General features: G+C 42.3%; 1 protein-coding gene across 3 annotated transcripts in view; it reads right to left on the bottom strand.

Annotated features, from left to right (window-relative positions):
* The window catches only part of KHK (ketohexokinase), a 153,716-nt gene that overhangs the window by 50,909 nt on the left and 83,092 nt on the right, over positions 1 to 19,715 (bottom strand). For 2 of the 3 annotated variants that reach the window (XM_063441833.1, XM_063441834.1), the window contains 3 exons: positions 11,984 to 12,056; positions 10,907 to 11,053; positions 7,476 to 7,564 (listed from right to left, as the gene is read on the bottom strand). In XM_063441833.1, coding sequence (XP_063297903.1) covers positions 7,476 to 7,564; positions 10,907 to 11,053; positions 11,984 to 12,056 — 309 coding nt within the window. Of the gene's footprint in view, positions 1 to 7,475; positions 7,565 to 10,906; positions 11,054 to 11,983; positions 12,057 to 14,585; positions 14,721 to 19,715 lie in introns of all 3 variants that reach the window. The other variant, XM_063441832.1, reaches the window with a different exon arrangement.

Here is a 19,715-nt window from a genome sequence, read left to right as displayed (position 1 = left end):
ATCGGCAGCTTTCTGAATGGCATCTTCCAGGATCTTACCAAACAGGAGATCCCCCTGGAACGGGAGACCACACAAGGACGCCTTGGAGGCATAGTCCGCCCCCCAGGAATGAAGCCATAAGGCCCTTCTGGAGGCCACAGACAGGGCCATACTTTTGGCAATCATGCGAGTGATGTCCAGGGAGGCTTCTGAGCAAAATTCAGTAGCAAGGCTCAAATCCTTGAGACTCTCCAGGAGATGTTCTCTACGGACACCTTGACCAATGTCCTCCTCCAAATTAGCGAGCCAAACCCTCAAGGCCCTGGAGAGAGTGGTCAGCGCTACTGCCGGATGAAGGGCGGAGCCTAGCGCCAGGTAGGCTTTAATTAGATCACCATCCATACGCTTTTCCATAGGCTCCCTCAAGTACGCCATGGAGTCTATAGGAAGCGTGGTCTTTTTAGCCATATGGATCACTGCAGCGTCAACCTTGGGAACCGAATTCCAAAGGCAGCAGTCCATGGCAGAATAAGGATAAGTCCTCGTAAATTTGTTTTTCAAGGTGGACTTCCTCTCCGGCTTATTCCATTCCTGAAGGATCATGTCCCTTATAGAGGAATGCACCGGGAACGTTGGTCTATTAGGTTTCAAGTCCTCAAAAAACCTGCCAGCCTCTCTCAACTCAGATCTTTCTTCCGTGCGGCTAAGAGTGTCTCTGAGGAGGGTAATAAGTCTATCGATAGATTTCGAGTCCAGAGACCTGGAGGCATAATCAACTTCCTCTTCCCCCTCATCCGAGACCTCCCACAGGTCAGGATCCTCTCCAGAGCTGGAAGACTGAGGTTCCGCTCTGCGTCTCTTAGGAGGACCACCACATCCCGTGGTAGACTTAAAGCCCTCAGCAATAGCACGGGAAATCCAAAGTTTAAGGTCATCCTGCGGAGAAGTCTTACTGGGGACATTAGCCGCTTCCGACAAGCATTCCCTGCAGAGGTTCCTTCCAGGTGGAGCAGGTGATGAACAATTGATGCATCTATTGGTCTTGTCTCTGGATGGAGAATCCAACTGTTTGCTGGGGCTGAAAGAAAGCCATATATAACATATATTACAGGCTCAGTATGGCACTCTTTTAACAACCCCCCCCCCCCCGAACAAAAACAAATGGCTCACCTATGTTTTCTAGAGAGGGATCTAGCAGAGGCAGAATCCATACTACGAAAGGGAACAAAGGAAAATTCAGAACACAATCCCAATAATCAAAATGCAAACTGGTAAGCAAACCCAAAGCCCCCAGCAAAAACCATATGAAACAGGCAATCCTACCTCATAATGGCAGAAACACACTCCAGGCAGCCAGAAGACAGCACAGAAGGAGAACTGTGAGAAGTCAGACCGCAAATCAGACGTCCTGAACAGCTGACAGGCAAGTGCCAGCATTCCCCAGTTTAAATACCCCTGCGTCTGGTCCGCGCATGCGCAGAGCGCTGGAACGCACGCCATGCGTTCCAAGCCTCGCGGCTGACGCGAGGTACTTCCGGTTTCGGCAATTCCGTGTCTGGAACGCACACCGCGGACAACAGCAACGCTGGATCCCCAGAACCGCCAAGAAAGACCGGAATGCAGCCCCCACAGGGACAGCTACTCCCAGGAAGCCCCCAGGAGGCAATACAGGGTCTGCAGAAAAGGAAATAACTTCCAAGAAGCACGATAGCACCATCCATTAGGATGACTGCAGCATGGATCCCCAAAGCACTGCCAACAAGGTAAGGGGGGGATTTTAACCCCAATTACTAGGGGCACTTCCAATAACACGGGGGAATTTTTAAGGATAACCAACCCCAGGAAGCTTAGAACAGTGTCTCCCTCAGAACACAGACATACATCCCACGCAGCAGTTCAGTACTTACACTGAACCTGACCCAGTTAGTCCTGCTCATGCAGGCTGTTTACTGGGTCCTTCAAATGAAGAGAGGCTGAACTTCATTTGGAACGAACCCACGACAAACGCAGGAAGGTGGCCATAAAATAAAAGGTAAAAAGTCCTGTAGAACTTGCTAAGGACAGGAAAAAAGAGTGTGGTGTAGGGAGAGGAGGGACTCTTTATACCATAGGTCTAATTAATTAATTAATTAATTAATTAATTCCTGTCCTGAGACTGCTAAGGGAGGATCTACCCATAAGTGATGCTGCCATGATTAGCCAGGAAAAGCAGGCTGGGTGTTCCAGCACCTCAGAGTTCTTCTTGACCCTTCAAAACGTAGCCTCGTCTCGTTCTTGGAAGGGGATTATTTGGGGATATTACTCTGCTCTTGTTACAGCTGAACCTGACTCTCCCTCTGGATCTCGTGAATGGGATTATACCAGTTTTACTTTCACACAGCAGCTTGCCAGGGAAAAGGACGTCACCAACGGCTGATACCCTCTCACTACCTGGGTAGCCGTTACAGATGCTATACAGTTCTATCAAAGGATTTTACTTAGTCTTGAAGTCCTATTTAATCCCAGGGTCTAACCTGAGAGGTAGTGTGATCTTGGAGGAGAAGAGAGAGAGAGGGGGACCCACATTAAAGCTGCCGGAGTTATGAACTGCTTTTCCCTCCTGTTCCTTACATGTGCTATCATCATTACAGTAAGATAGCCGGGGATTGGATATGTATTAAAACTGTATAATTTCTGATATTTTTAATACTTTAATTCACTTCACCTAATTCGGTTAGATATCTGCTATTTATTTAGTATAATACATGTGCTATTTCAATATTAATGTTCTGTCTGTGCTTAAGGTTTATTTTAATTTGTTATACCTTTTAACACCTTTTTATTAAACATTATTTTCTTTGCCAGTTTCGGAGTGATTGTTATGATTTGTGATTAGCTTCTAGGATATAACTCTGCCGAAATCTATTACAATTAAATCTGTTTGCTGTGCTTTTGGGTTAAAGTAAGTCTGCTAGTTAATTTCATTGGCGTTGTATAACACTATATTGTTGGGGGGATTCCAGCTATAAGAATTCACCAAATGCATAGGTAGCACATGGTTTACAGCCATGTTGGTACTCCCAAAGCACATGGTCTGCAAGCACTCTAGAACTCCCTAAAAGTATTTTAAGAAGCAAACGTATTCGTTGGTATAGTGAACCTAAACACTCCGCCATGTCAGCTCCATCCTGCTACCAGGGCACTCCTTAGACCCAGTCGCTTGACTGGAAAACGGCGGTCATCTTGCCTGCCAAAAGCAGGCAGCGGTACTTGGTCATCGAGTGTCTGGAACTCTAAGTCGGACACTCTAACCCGTGAACACCGGTAACTTTGTACCAACGCCTGCTTCTATTCCCGACAAGCCAGGAGAGCGCTATTAGGTGACAAGGTACGCACAAACTAGATGAACAATCGCTACCTATGAGCCAGGGGAACCGTTCGGTATTTTGTTCGTTTTGGGACTCCTGAAAGCTACCACTTTTCTCATGGAACTATTTTGTGCGGTCGGTGAAAACTTTACTCTGGTGGCGATTCGGCTGCATTCATGGGATCCAAGCACTATTTGGACACTTTAGGGCACTCAGATCCAGGATATCTGGGCATATAAGACTTGCGGGGGTCCCTATTATTATTGTGTATGTTTTGGGGTATTTTATATTTTCCTCATTGTACTTTTAGTGCATGGGAGATGACTAGTTTAAGCAAAGTACAGTCAATTATCTCCAAGACACAGAGATGTCTGGGTGTGTTTTCCTATACTTTTGCTGGAGGTCTGTGTATAAAAGTGGGCCATCTGTCCATAATAAACCATTCCAGTTGTACCCTTCATCAAGTCTTGACTGATGTTTGGGTATCACTTGATTTTTCCAACGACCTGTTTGGATTTCGGGAGAGTTAGAATTAGCGTACTATGAGAACGGGCTTTAATCACATAACCTTCTAGGAGTTCGGGAGAGTGCCAACGAACGTACTATACGAAGTACAAGGGGTTCGTTACAGCCTCCAACTACTGCCTTTACAAAGGCACTTGTGGCTCACTAACATAGAATACATGCAACCTTTTTAAACATAATAAAAAATCAACAATATATACATTTAACTATCGATTTGATTGTACTACTTTACATATCAGAATTATGTAAATGTACACATTTCTATTCAGTCAGCAGAGGGTGCACAGTTTGTAAATCGATTGCTACTGTCACAAGCTCCTTTTAAGGACTCCTGCGACCCAGCCCGTAGTCTGTGGGCAAATGGCTAGCCTTCAAGGCTCTCCAAAAGGCTACGGCATGGGAGTATGTGTCACACCCTTCTACTTATCCTGTACACACTGAAAATGCCTGAATTATATGTGGATGCAAAGCCGCCATCAGGGGGTGACAACCATAACAGTCACGTGTCACGGGCCCGGCGGCCCTCCGGGGGCCCAGCCGCCCGGGCCCCACGTGTAGCGGCCGTACGCTGATGGGTCCCATCGGGTGGCCCATGCACTTAGGGCCACCCGATGGGCCCCATATCTTCAGGGGCCCGGTCAGCGCTGCGGCCGTGGTATAGCGCGACCGGGCCCCTTTAAAAAAAAATAAAAAATGCCGACGCAGCGCAAGTGCTGCTGGGAGGAAGTGGTCACTTCCTCCCAGCTCACTCCGCGCGGGAGGAGCGCTCGCGCCCGACATGAAGAGGGAGAGCCAGCCGACTGCCAGTCCCATCAGCCCCAGCCAGCCACCCTCCTGCAAAGACAAGGTAAGAAACAGGAGGGTGGCTGGAAAATGAGCTGTGTATATGTATGTCTGTCTGTCTGTCTGTCTGTCTGTCTGTCTGTGTGTCTGTCTGTCTGTGTGTCTGTCTGTCTGTGTGTCTGTCTGTCTGTGTGTCTGTCTGTCTGTGTGTCTGTCTGTCTGTGTGTCTGTCTGTCTGTGTGTCTGTCTGTCTGTCTGTCTGTGTGTCTGTCTGTCTGTCTGTCTGTGTGTCTGTCTGTCTGTGTGTCTGTGTGTCTGTCTGTCTGTGTGTCTGTCTGTCTGTCTGTCTGTGTGTCTGTCTGTCTGTCTGTCTGTCTGTGTGTCTGTCTGTCTGTGTGTCTGTCTGTCTGTGTGTCTGTCTGTCTGTGTGTCTGTCTGTCTGTGTGTCTGTCTGTCTGTGTGTCTGTCTGTCTGTGTGTCTGTCTGTCTGTGTGTCTGTCTGTCTGTCTGTGTGTCTGTCTGTCTGTGTGTCTGTCTGTCTGTGTGTCTGTCTGTCTGTGTGTCTGTCTGTCTGTGTGTCTGTCTGTCTGTCTGTGTGTCTGCCTGTCTGTGTGTCTGTCTGTCTGTGTGTCTGTCTGTCTGTGTGTCTGTCTGTCTGTGTGTCTGTCTGTCTGTGTGTCTGTCTGTCTGTGTGTCTGTCTGTCTGTGTGTCTGTCTGTCTGTGTGTCTGTCTGTCTGTGTGTGTGTCTGTCTGTCTGTGTGTCTGTCTGTCTGTGTGTCTGTCTGTCTGTGTGTCTGTCTGTCTGTGTGTCTGTCTGTCTGTGTGTCTGTCTGTCTGTGTGTCTGTCTGTCTGTGTGTCTGTCTGTCTGTGTGTCTGTCTGTCTGTGTGTCTGTCTGTCTGTGTGTCTGTCTGTGTGTCTGTCTGTCTGTCTGTGTGTCTGTCTGTGTGTGTGTCTGTATGTCTGTATGTTTGTCTGTATGTATGTCTGTCTGTGTGTATGTATGTCTGTGTGTATGCATGTCTGTGTGTATGCATGTCTGTGTGTATGCATGTCTGTGTGTATGCATGTCTGTGTGTATGCATGTCTGTCTGTGTGTGTGTATGTCTATCTGTGTGTATGTATGTCTGTCTGTGTGTATGTATGTCTGTCTGTGTGTATGTATGTCTGTCTGTGTGTATGTATGTCTGTCTGTGTGTATGTATGTCTGTCTGTGTGTATGTATGTATGTCTGTGTGTATGTATGTATGTCTGTGTGTATGTATGTATGTCTGTGTGTATGTATGTCTGTCTGTGTGTGTGTATGTATGTCTGTGTTTGTGTATGTATGTCTGTCTGTGTGTATGTCTGTCTGTGTATGTATGTCTGTCTGTGTGTTTGTCTGTATGTATGTATGTCTGTGTGTATGTCTGCATGTCATTATGTGTGTATGAATGTCAGTGTATGTATGTCTGCATGTCATTATGTGTGTATGAATGTCAGTGTATGTATGTCTGCATGTCATTATGAATGTGTGTATGTCTGTCTGTCTGTATGAATGTATGTATGCCAGTATGAATGTATGTATGTAACTATGTATGTCTGTATTTATATCTGTATGTATGTCTGTATGCATGTCATTATGTGTGTATGAATGTCAGTGTATGTATGTCTACATGTCATTATGAATGTGTGTATGTCTGTTTGTATGAATGTATGTATGAATGTATGTCTGTATGTCATTATGAATGTGTGTATGTATGGATGTCAGTGTCTGTATGAATGTATGCATGTCTATCTGTATGCATGTCATTATGTGTGTATGAATGTCAGTGTATGTATGTCTGCATGTCAGTATGAATGTCTGTCTGTCATTATGAATGTGTCTGTGTCTGTATGTCCTTATGCATGTGTGTCTGTATGTATGTTAGTATGTGTCTGTCACTATGTACGCCTGTGTGTCTGTATATGTGTGTATGTCTCAGTATGTATGCCTATATGCGTATCAGTATGTGTGTCTGTTAGTATGTATCAGTGTGTGTGTGTGTATCTGTGTCCTTTTGTATCAGTGAATGTGTTTGTGTCTGTGTGTGTATTCCTGTGGGCGGGATTTGGAGGCGGTCTCTGTGGGCGGTTTTGGAGGCGGGCCCAGACCCTGAGCTCAGTTAGGGGCCCCAAAATTTCTGGTGGCGGCCCTGTGTGGATGATCTGTGAGCAATCATCTGCCTCACATCTGTCTTCTCTTATCTCTAAACAATGTCTCTCAGCATCCTACTAAGGTTACTGCAGACTAGCTTATGGTGAAATTAGTTTGTTGTTCATTTTGAGATGAATAATTGTGAAAATTCTCACCCTCTCCACGCACCCTACCAGCCTTTAACTGGAATCTCAATCAATACTCCACCACCCTAATTTCAAATGCAATCCCTCCAAAAGCATGCTCCTGCGTAACTCCCCTCTATCATATCCCACTATACCTGCCCTCTGTTCCCACTCCTACACTTACCCCAAACTTGATTTTGATTCTCACCCCTTACTATCTTGTACTATTGGAAGAAGCTCCCACTCCACATTCATCCAGTGACCATTCTCCCTGATACCTCACCCACATCGCCACCTCCCCAAGCTCTAAACCCATCATGTTTTTACAGGGGGACTTTCCCATTTGCTGATAAATACAATAGCCCACTGCCAATAGCCTACTGCCCAGGTGTAATGACTTTATTAATATCAGTAAGGATTATTGTATGACTGCTAATCGATGTAAAGTGCTCTGAAAAGGATGATCTATATTGATGATTAATAAAGTGTTTAATTCATTTCACTGACTAGCTCAATCCATAATTGTACAAATATACTCACCCACTCTTCACGCGAGGATACAACCCAATTACTGCGTCCTTGGCAGAAGAAAAACCCAAACTTGTGGCTACATCTTTGCTCACAAAAACCTATAGACAGAAAGAGTTAATCATCAAGCCATGTTTACTAAGCCGGGTGACTGTTACTGACAGAGTGCTGGTCACTACACTAAGACTGCCCTGTGGCTGTTACTGACAGAGTGCTGGCCTCTACACTAAGACTGCCCTGTGGCTGTTACTGACAGAGTGCTGGCCTCTACACTAAGACTGCCCTGTGGCTGTTACTGACAGAGTGCTGGCCACTACACTAAGACTGCCCTGTGGCTGTTACTGACAGAGTGCTGGCCTCTACACTAAGACTGCCCTGTGGCTGTTACTGACAGAGTGCTGGCCTCTACACTAAGACTGCCCTGTGGCTGTTACTGACAGAGTGCTGGCCACTACACTAAGACTGCCCTGTGGCTGTTACTGACAGAGTGCTGGCCACTACACTAAGACTGCCCTGTGGCTGTTACTGACAGAGTGCTGGCCTCTACACTAAGACTGCCCTGTGGCTGTTACTGACAGAGTGCTGGCCTCTACACTAAGACTGCCCTGTGGCTGTTACTGACAGAGTGCTGGCCTCTACACTAAGACTGCCCTGTGGCTGTTACTGACAGAGTGCTGGTCACTACACTAAGACTGCCCTGTGGCTGTTACTGACAGAGTGCTGGTCACTACACTAAGACTGCCCTGTGGCTGTTACTGACAGAGTGCTGGTCACTACACTAAGACTGCCCTGTGGCTGTTACTGACAGAGTGCTGGCCTCTACACTAAGACTGCCCTGTGGCTGTTACTGACAGAGTGCTGGTCACTACACTAAGACTGCCCTGTGGCTGTTACTGACAGAGTGCTGGTCACTACACTAAGACTGCCCTGTGGCTGTTACTGACAGAGTGCTGGCCTCTACACTAAGACTGCCCTGTGGCTGTTACTGACAGAGTGCTGGACTCTACACTAAGACTGCCCTGTGGCTGTTACTGACAGAGTGCTGGTCACTACACTAAGACTGCCCTGTGGCTGTTACTGACAGAGTGCTGGTCACTACACTAAGACTGCCCTGTGGCTGTTACTGACAGAGTGCTGGCCTCTACACTAAGACTGCCCTGTGGCTGTTACTGACAGAGTGCTGGTCACTACACTAAGACTGCCCTGTGGCTGTTACTGACATAGTGCTGGTCACTACACTAAGACTGCCCTGTGGCTGTTACTGACAGAGTGCTGGTCACTACACTAAGACTGCCCTGTGGCTGTTACTGACAGAGTGCTGGCCTCTACACTAAGACTGCCCTGTGGCTGTTACTGACAGAGTGCTGGCCTCTACACTAAGACTGCCCTGTGGCTGTTACTGACAGAGTGCTGGTCACTACACTAAGACTGCCCTGTGGCTGTTACTGACAGAGTGCTGGCCTCTACACTAAGACTGCCCTGTGGCTGTTACTGACAGAGTGCTGGCCTCTACACTAAGACTGCCCTGTGGCTGTTACTGACAGAGTGCTGGTCACTACACTAAGACTGCCCTGTGGCTGTTACTGACATAGTGCTGGTCACTACACTAAGACTGCCCTGTGGCTGTTACTGACAGAGTGCTGGTCACTACACTAAGACTGCCCTGTGGCTGTTACTGACAGAGTGCTGGCCTCTACACTAAGACTGCCCTGTGGCTGTTACTGACAGAGTGCTGGCCTCTACACTAAGACTGCCCTGTGGCTGTTACTGACAGAGTGCTGGTCACTACACTAAGACTGCCCTGTGGCTGTTACTGACAGAGTGCTGGCCTCTACACTAAGACTGCCCTGTGGCTGTTACTGACAGAGTGCTGGCCTCTACACTAAGACTGCCCTGTGGCTGTTACTGACAGAGTGCTGGCCTCTACACTAAGACTGCCCTGTGGCTGTTACTGACAGAGTGCTGGCCTCTACACTAAGACTGCCCTGTGGCTGTTACTGACAGAGTGTTGGCCTCTACACTAAGACTGCCCTGTGGCTGTTACTGACAGAGTGCTGGCCTCTACACTAAGAGAGTCCCAGGTGGACTGTTACTCTTAGAGAGCAGCACTCTTTATAATTTGTTTACTCTCCTTAACTTGTATATAGGGTTTTGTATATGTCCATGTGAACCGTGGGCGATAATTCATGAAGGAGAGGACCTTTTCGTGACACACTGTTACCTATGAAGCAGTTCTAACTATATCTCTGAATACAGTTTCTTCTGGTTTATAGGCAAATAATTCTAAAACTATAATTTGCATGTAAGATGTGGACTTGTGTTTCGCTAGTTGTACTATGGAAATATTGCTATTGATGTCAATAAAAAATAAAATAAAATGAGAGCAGTACTCATTACTAAGAGAGTGTCTAATGGGCTGTTATTGACTTTGTGCTGCCACGGCCCATTTACTGAGAAAAGGAAGGTGCGGTTTGTTTACCAAGGAACTAGGGTGTAAAGAATTACTGTGAGAGTGGGGGCTTTGTTTCCAGTTTGGAATGGTTGGTGGAAAAGGTTAAGGAATAGACTGTTTGTGTGGGAAGGGTGGGTACAAGGCCTGCTTGCCATGAAAGGGGGAATCATGGACTATTTACTGGAAATGGTAGGTGGTATGGGTTGCTTATTGGGAAATGGTGAAAGCATGGACTGTTTACCAGGAAAGTATGGGGCCATTGTCAGTTTGCTAAGAGAATAAAGGATTGACTGGGAAAGGCTGTGATCTTGGGCTGCTTAACCCAGAACAGGTGGGGGATGTAAGGTTGGTCAGGGAGTGAGGGGGCATGGACTGTGTAACCCAGAACAGGTGGGGGATGTAAGGTTGGTCAGGGAGTGTGGGGGCATGGACTGTGTAACCCAGAACAGGTGGGGGATGTAAGGTTGGTCAGGGAGTGTGGGGGCATGGACTGTGTAACCCAGAACAGGTGGGGAATGTAAGGTTGGTCAGGGAGTGTGGGGGCATGGACTGTGTAACCCAGAACAGGTGGGGGATGTAAGGTTGGTCAGGGAGTGTGGGGGCATGGACCGTGTAACCCAGAACAGGTGGGGGATGTAAGGTTGGTCAGGGAGTGTGGGGGCATGGACTGTGTAACCCAGAACAGGTGGGGGATGTAAGGTTGGTCAGGGAGTGTGGGGGCATGGACTGTGTAACCCAGAACAGGTGGGGGATGTAAGGTTGGTCAGGGAGTGTGGGGGCATGGACTGTGTAACCCAGAACAGGTGGGGGATGTAAGGTTGGTCAGGGAGTGTGGGGGCATGGACTATTTGTTGGGGACTGTCCTCTGAGTCTTTCCATTAGTAAAAGTTCAATATTTGAGGAGATAAGAGCAGGATAAACCTTCTATGTAGAATATTCTCTTTAACACTGATAGAGTGACCTGAGGCATTGACAGGGTCCTTACACTTACCAAGTCTCCATGGGGAAAGAGCTGATAAAGTTCCTCTCTCTCTTTCTCAATCTCCACTGAGATAGTGATGCGTTGCTCCTTGGGGGCGGTACTATTGTATTTTTCAACCCTGGAGATCATCTTTAACTGTTCATTTGCATTTCTGCCCTAGGAGGACACATACAAAGGGTTAAATTATAAAAGGTATACGTGGGAAAGAAACCTGTTAAAGAATGTCAGTAAGACAGTAGCAGCCAATGTACACATGATGCATTGGTATTGTGATAACTCTGCAGCGGCTTCTGTTAACTAAAGATAAATGTGAAAATGTACATAATGCTGGTATGCCAATTAGTACAAACAAATAAGCAGTTAAATGCATATCTTTTTTGCTCTTTATTGTGTTAGAAAGAGGTACCTGCATTATATATTTTGATGTATGAATTATAATTGCTTGTTCTCCAATGTGCTGTATAATTGTATTTTAAATGGTTTTCACCACCTGTTTCCCGACAAGTCACTAAACACTAGTCCTTGTTCAAAATTAACATACTGAATATTAGATCTGCTGGGAACTGTGTCTCCTGTCTGTATGGTTGGGGAATCCAGTAACAGAGTTTTGGACCTGCTGTTGCTGGATTTGTGCAAGAAGTATGATATGGTGACCTTTACGCAATGACTGAGATTGTCTATGTCATACATTACCCATTTACCTGGTGAATTTGGTCTAGGCAGACTGTTACGTAAGAAAGGAGAGGAACCAGGAGTAATAAAAACTCCTGGTGTATCCTCTCCTTTCTCATACATTCAGCACATTTTTCATGTTGCACTTTTTTACTTGTTTGTTTCTTTATATGTTTTTATCTCGTTGTTTAATTAAGGTTTCTTGAATAATCTTCTTTTCTAGAATGATTATATAATCGGTGGTTCCCCTAACTTTATGGCTGGTCCTACCTTCGTTAGTGTTTTTTTTTTTTAGATACATGATACGTCACACCGTGGGGGTCTCATACATGTAGTCAGGGGTCTGGATATACACTGCTCTATGTGAATGGATTGAATGTTCTCAGGAAACACAAATACAGGCCAAGGGCTCACCTCCCAGTGAATCCATTTATACCGGGCGAGGTCTACTTTCTCAAAATCCTGTGCTGTCACATCTGGAAGATTCCTGAAATAAGAAAGATTATGGAAAATGACCCCTATTATAGGTGCCTGTTTTCGCTCCATCATCCAACAGAGCCAAAACTAAACTCTAAGGAAAAATATCCATACGCAGCAGCTCTACATGAGCCCAAAAATGTAGCATTCATACATCAGCCGTGACTATAACCTGGTCTATATTTCAAACATCAGGTGTGAGTATCAACTGATCTGTAACTCGTGCATCAGCCGTGAGTGTCATCACATCTATATCTCAAATACCAGCCAGGCTTATCACTTGGTGTATATCTCATTATTAGGCCTTACAGTAGTATGTGGTCCAGAAGTACCCGTGGTTAGCAGATGAAGACTTTGTACAACAGCGGTCCCCAAAGACTGTGGATTTAATAGACTTCTCACCCGAGGATGTTGGCCTGGTAAGTGTGGAAGAAACCGTGTTCTCCACACCTGAATAAGGTGAATCAGGTTGGAGATCTGGGCAGCTGGTTCAGATCTCCAACCCCTCCAACCCCTTGGCATGGGGACCCTGGCCACCCCAGTAGCTTCCAAGCAGCAGATGACACTCCTGGGAGATGAGGGAATCGGCTTCCCTCAACAGCGGCAGATTGGGCTCCAGGTTGTGGATGTAGTCAGTCTCCCTACCAAGCCCAGATAGCGCTCCTGGGACAGGAGGTAGTTGATCTCCCTCCCCAGCGGCAGACTGGGCTCCAGGGCAAGGAGGTAGCTGGCCACCCTTGCAACCAGGGAGAGAAGGGGCCTTCTTCCCCAGTGACAGATAGAGCTTCAGAGAGAGTAGAAAGTCTGCCTCTCTCCCATGTGGCAGATCGCAACCCAAATGGGATCTGCCTCCCAGCAATGAATTGCAATCTAGCTCCATCCCAAGTGGTGGATTACAACCCAGAAAGAGGAGTTTGAAAAAGTACTATGGGTAAAACGCATTAGTGTTTTATGTCATTGGTTTTCTTAGCTTTGTTTTAAATAATACTATTTTTTTACCTTACCTGGACCTTCTTAAACTTTATCCCTGAAGATTTTATCCCGAGGAGTCACACTTTTTACCTCCTTGGTGGGGAGGAAACCATCTACGCTACACAGGAATGAGCAAAAAACAATTTTTTTTGCTCTCCTTATGTGAGTATACCTCCTTTTATTTTGCTTTTACAACAGCACTATTTTTTCAGTTTTTATTCTCATTTTATGTAATTGGGTAATATCTGTGTCACTGCAATTTGGAGGTTAATAACCGTGACACTTTAACTGGCCCTTGACCCTGACCTACCATCTACAAGGAACCAAGCTGAGTGACATATCCACAGGCTGGGATCATACTGCCCAGGTGCATATACCTGGAGCTGAACATAAGCTCCAGAAAATTGTAAGTGGCATTTCTATTATTTTACCTCACCACCTATAGAATATACTACACTATACTCTGTTTTCTGTCTTCATATTTTCCACTCACCACCATATGAGTTTGAGGACACCCAGAAGGCGCTGCTTCCCTGTACCCTTTCCAGAAAGAGGAGTTAGTTGGTCTTCAGCCCCAATGTCAGATTGCAACCCACCGTAGAGGAGGTGGAGATAGCTAGCCTCCCTTGTCAGCAGCAAATTGAGCTCCCGGGAGGCAACATAGTCAGCCTCCCTTCCCAACAGTGAGAGAAACAGGGGGAGAAGGCAGCTAGCTTTCCTCCCCAACATCATGCGGTTGAGCTTCTTTCGAGAGACTGCAAGAGTTACCTGACTAACTTTGTGTACTTTGTAGGTCCCTGGATGACTCTTATGTTTAAGTCACGCTGTGTCCATTATAGGTGCAGGATTTGTATTATTGTTATTTGTTAAATGTTTTGTGTGCCCCCCTTATCTGCTGATGCTCTCTACCAACAAGGTGGGTTTGGTTATATATATTGGATTGAGTGTGTCACCATACGTTTAATGTAATGTGCATAGGTACTAGTCTTGAGTGAAAATAAAGTATTGTGTTAGTTCCATCGGGAAATGTGCACCCTCTGTGGTTTGTTCAGGGAGCCCAGTAACACAGCTTTTGAACCTGTTGTCTGGCTGTACTGGTCCCTGATTCCCAGGACAAATTAAGTAGGAGCTAGGTCTACTTTGTAAAGTAGGCAGAGGGGACAATACATGCCTGAGAGGTGAGCTGCAGCATGGTTGGGTGGAGCACCTGGGTCCCTGATAGCAGCTAGGAGGTGGACCTGGAAGAGGTACTCAGTCGGACCACAGGAGCTCCACTACACATCATAAATCTGAAACATTCAAACACCAACCAGGGCTACCTGGTCTGTATCTCACACTTTCATTCAAACATATGAGACAAGTTGTCCAGGATAAATCAATTTATCTATTTTATAGATTATCGACAGGGACTCTTCTATCCTTGATTATCTCACAGAGGCAGAATTTACTGTGAGGAATTTGTGGTTAGCCATTTCCAGACAACTGAAAAAGAATTGGTGGTGGAGGATTTGTTAATTTTGTTCTGACTATACAGAGGGAGGGTTGGAGGATGTCATTAGTTTCTTACGTGTCATACAATGTGACGGTACGGGAGCCATTACAGGTGTTGACCAAGCAGCAGGCACAAGGCGTATCCCCCGAGGTCTGCCAGCTCACGTTGAAAACATCAATGCCTCTGTTCCTAAAGTCTGCCATGATAAAGCTAAATGGGGAATGAGGATGAAGCGGAGTTGAAACAGGAAACGGACACAGTATGAAGAGAGGAGTTATTTTTATGGAACTAATCCATAAGGTGACCAAAAGGTTAAATATGGAGTGAAGCTGAATGCAAGCCTGGGTAAAAGAAGTACTGGTGGGTACGGATTCTGTGTTAACCTAAGAAATGAATCACATTTAAAAATCATGTATTTGACTTTTCCCATATAGTTACATAGTTACATAGCTGAAAAGAGACTTGAGTCCATCAAGTTCAGCCTTCCTCACATTTGGTTTTTTGCTGTTGATCCAAAATAAGGCAAAAAAACCCAGTTTGAAGCACAATTTTGCAATAAGCTAGGAAAAAAAATTCCTTCTTGACCCCAGAATGGCAGTCAGATTTATCCTTGGATCAAGCAGTTATTACCCTACATTACAGGATATATAACTCCTATATAAAGATCACTTACTATTCCCATATAACTCCTATATAAAGATCACTTACTATTCCCACATAACTCCTGTATAAAGATAACTTACTATTCCAACATAATTCCTATATAAAGATCACTTACTATTCCCATATAACTCCTATATAAAGATCACTTACTATTCCCATATAACTCCTGTATAAAGATCACTTACTATTCCCATATAACTCCTGTATAAAGATCACTTACTATTCCCATATAACTCCTGTATAAAGATCACTTACTATTCCCATATAACTCCTATATAAAGATCACTTACTATTCCCATATAACTCCTGTATAAAGATCACTTACTATTCCCATATAACTCCTGTATAAAGATCACTTACTATTCCCATATAACTCCTGTATAAAGATCACTTACTATTCCCATATAACTCCTGTATAAAGATCACTTACTATTCCCACATAACTCCTGTATAAAGATAACTTACTATTCCAACATAATTCCTATATAAAGATCACTTACTATTCCCATATAACTCCTATATAAAGATCACTTACTATTCCCATATAACTCCTGTATAAAGATCACTTACTATTCCCACATAACTCCTGTATAAAGATAACTTACTATTCCAACATAATTCCTATATAAAGATCACTTACTATTCCCATATAACTCCTATATAAAGATCACTTACTATTCCCATATAACTCCTGTATAAAGATCACTTACTATTCCCATATAACTCCTGTATAAAGATCACTTACTATTCCCATATAACTCCTGTATAAAGATCACTTACTATTCCCATATAACTCCTATATAAAGATCACTTACTATTCCCATATAACTCCTGTATAAAGATCACTTACTATTCCCATATAACTCCTGTATAAAGATCACTTACTATTCCCATATAACTCCTGTATAAAGATCACTTACTATTCCCATATAACTCCTGTATGAAGATCACTTACTATTCCCATATAACTCCTGTATAAAGATCACTTACTATTCCCATATAACTCCTGTATAAAGATCACTTACTATTCCCATATAACTCCTGTATAAAGATCACTTACTATTCCCATATAACTCCTGTATAAAGATCACTTACTATTCTCATATAACTCCTGTATAAAGATCACTTACTATTCTCATATAACTCCTGTATAAAGATCACTTACTATTCCCATATAACTCCTGTATAAAGATCACTTACTATTCCCATATAACTCCTGTATAAAGATAACTTACTATTCTCATATAACTCCTGTATAAAGATCACTTACTATTCCCATATAACTCCTGTATAAAGATCACTTACTATTCTCATATAACTCCTATATAAAGATCACTTACTATTCCCATATAACTCCTGTATAAAGATCACTTACTATTCCCATATAACTCCTGTATAAAGATCACTTACTATTCCCATATAACTCCTGTATAAAGATCACTTACTATTCCCATATAACTCCCGTATAAAGATCACTTACTATTCCCATATAACTCCTATATAAAGATCACTTACTATTCTCATATAACTCCTATATAAAGATCACTTACTATTCTCATATAACTCCCATATAAAGATCACTTACTATTCCCATATAACTCCTATATAAAGATCACTTACTATTCCCATATAACTCCTGTATAAAGATCACTTACTATTCCCATATAACTCCTGTATAAAGATCACTTACTATTCCCATATAACTCCTGTATAAAGATCACTTACTATTCCCATATAACTCCTATATAAAGATCACTTACTATTCCCATATAACTCCTGTATAAAGATCACTTACTATTCCCATATAACTCCTGTAAAAAGATCACTTACTATTCCCATATAACTCCTGTATAAAGATCACTTACTATTCTCATATAACTCCTATATAAAGATCACTTACTATTCCCATATAACTCCTGTATAAAGATCACTTACTATTCCCATATAACTCCTGTATAAAGATCACTTACTATTCCCATATAACTCCTGTATAAAGATCACTTACTATTCCCATATAACTCCTATATAAAGATCACTTACTATTCCCATATAACTCCTATATAAAGATCACTTACTATTCCCATATAACTCCTGTATAAAGATCACTTACTATTCCCACATAACTCCTGTATAAAGATAACTTACTATTCCAACATAATTCCTATATAAAGATCACTTACTATTCCCATATAACTCCTATATAAAGATCACTTACTATTCCCATATAACTCCTGTATAAAGATCACTTACTATTCCCATATAACTCCTGTATAAAGATCACTTACTATTCCCATATAACTCCTGTATAAAGATCACTTACTATTCCCATATAACTCCTATATAAAGATCACTTACTATTCCCATATAACTCCTGTATAAAGATCACTTACTATTCCCATATAACTCCTGTATAAAGATCACTTACTATTCCCATATAACTCCTGTATAAAGATCACTTACTATTCCCATATAACTCCTGTATAAAGATCACTTACTATTCCCACATAACTCCTGTATAAAGATAACTTACTATTCCAACATAATTCCTATATAAAGATCACTTACTATTCCCATATAACTCCTATATAAAGATCACTTACTATTCCCATATAACTCCTGTATAAAGATCACTTACTATTCCCACATAACTCCTGTATAAAGATAACTTACTATTCCAACATAATTCCTATATAAAGATCACTTACTATTCCCATATAACTCCTATATAAAGATCACTTACTATTCCCATATAACTCCTGTATAAAGATCACTTACTATTCCCATATAACTCCTGTATAAAGATCACTTACTATTCCCATATAACTCCTGTATAAAGATCACTTACTATTCCCATATAACTCCTATATAAAGATCACTTACTATTCCCATATAACTCCTGTATAAAGATCACTTACTATTCCCATATAACTCCTGTATAAAGATCACTTACTATTCCCATATAACTCCTGTATAAAGATCACTTACTATTCCCATATAACTCCTGTATGAAGATCACTTACTATTCCCATATAACTCCTGTATAAAGATCACTTACTATTCCCATATAACTCCTGTATAAAGATCACTTACTATTCCCATATAACTCCTGTATAAAGATCACTTACTATTCCCATATAACTCCTGTATAAAGATCACTTACTATTCTCATATAACTCCTGTATAAAGATCACTTACTATTCTCATATAACTCCTGTATAAAGATCACTTACTATTCCCATATAACTCCTGTATAAAGATCACTTACTATTCCCATATAACTCCTGTATAAAGATAACTTACTATTCTCATATAACTCCTGTATAAAGATCACTTACTATTCCCATATAACTCCTGTATAAAGATCACTTACTATTCTCATATAACTCCTATATAAAGATCACTTACTATTCCCATATAACTCCTGTATAAAGATCACTTACTATTCCCATATAACTCCTGTATAAAGATCACTTACTATTCCCATATAACTCCTGTATAAAGATCACTTACTATTCCCATATAACTCCCGTATAAAGATCACTTACTATTCCCATATAACTCCTGTATAAAGATCACTTACTATTCCCATATAACTCCTATATAAAGATCACTTACTATTCTCATATAACTCCTATATAAAGATCACTTACTATTCTCATATAACTCCCATATAAAGATCACTTACTATTCCCATATAACTCCTATATAAAGATCACTTACTATTCCCATATAACTCCTGTATAAAGATCACTTACTATTCCCATATAACTCCTGTATAAAGATCACTTACTATTCCCATATAACTCCTGTATAAAGATCACTTACTATTCCCATATAACTCCTATATAAAGATCACTTACTATTCCCATATAACTCCTGTATAAAGATCACTTACTATTCCCATATAACTCCTGTATAAAGATCACTTACTATTCCCATATAACTCCTGTATAAAGATCACTTACTATTCTCATATAACTCCTATATAAAGATCACTTACTATTCCCATATAACTCCTGTATAAAGATCACTTACTATTCCCATATAACTCCTGTATAAAGATCACTTACTATTCCCATATAACTCCTGTATAAAGATCACTTACTATTCCCATATAACTCCTATATAAAGATCACTTACTATTCCCATATAACTCCTGTATAAAGATCACTTACTATTCCCATATAACTCCTGTATAAAGATCACTTACTATTCCCATATAACTCCTATATAAAGATCACTTACTATTCCCATATAACTCCTGTATAAAGATCACTTACTATTCCCATATAACTCCTGTATAAAGATCACTTACTATTCCCACATAACTCCTGTATAAAGATAACTTACTATTCCAACATAATTCCTATATAAAGATCACTTACTATTCCCATATAACTCCTATATAAAGATCACTTACTATTCCCATATAACTCCTGTATAAAGATCACTTACTATTCCCACATAACTCCTGTATAAAGATAACTTACTATTCCAACATAATTCCTATATAAAGATCACTTACTATTCCCATATAACTCC

This window comes from Pelobates fuscus, chromosome 2 (assembly GCF_036172605.1).
Source record: "Pelobates fuscus isolate aPelFus1 chromosome 2, aPelFus1.pri, whole genome shotgun sequence".
Taxonomy (NCBI): Eukaryota; Metazoa; Chordata; class Amphibia; order Anura; family Pelobatidae; genus Pelobates; species Pelobates fuscus.
Note: the sequence above shows the minus strand (reverse complement) of the source record. Positions and strands in the feature narration are given on the sequence as shown.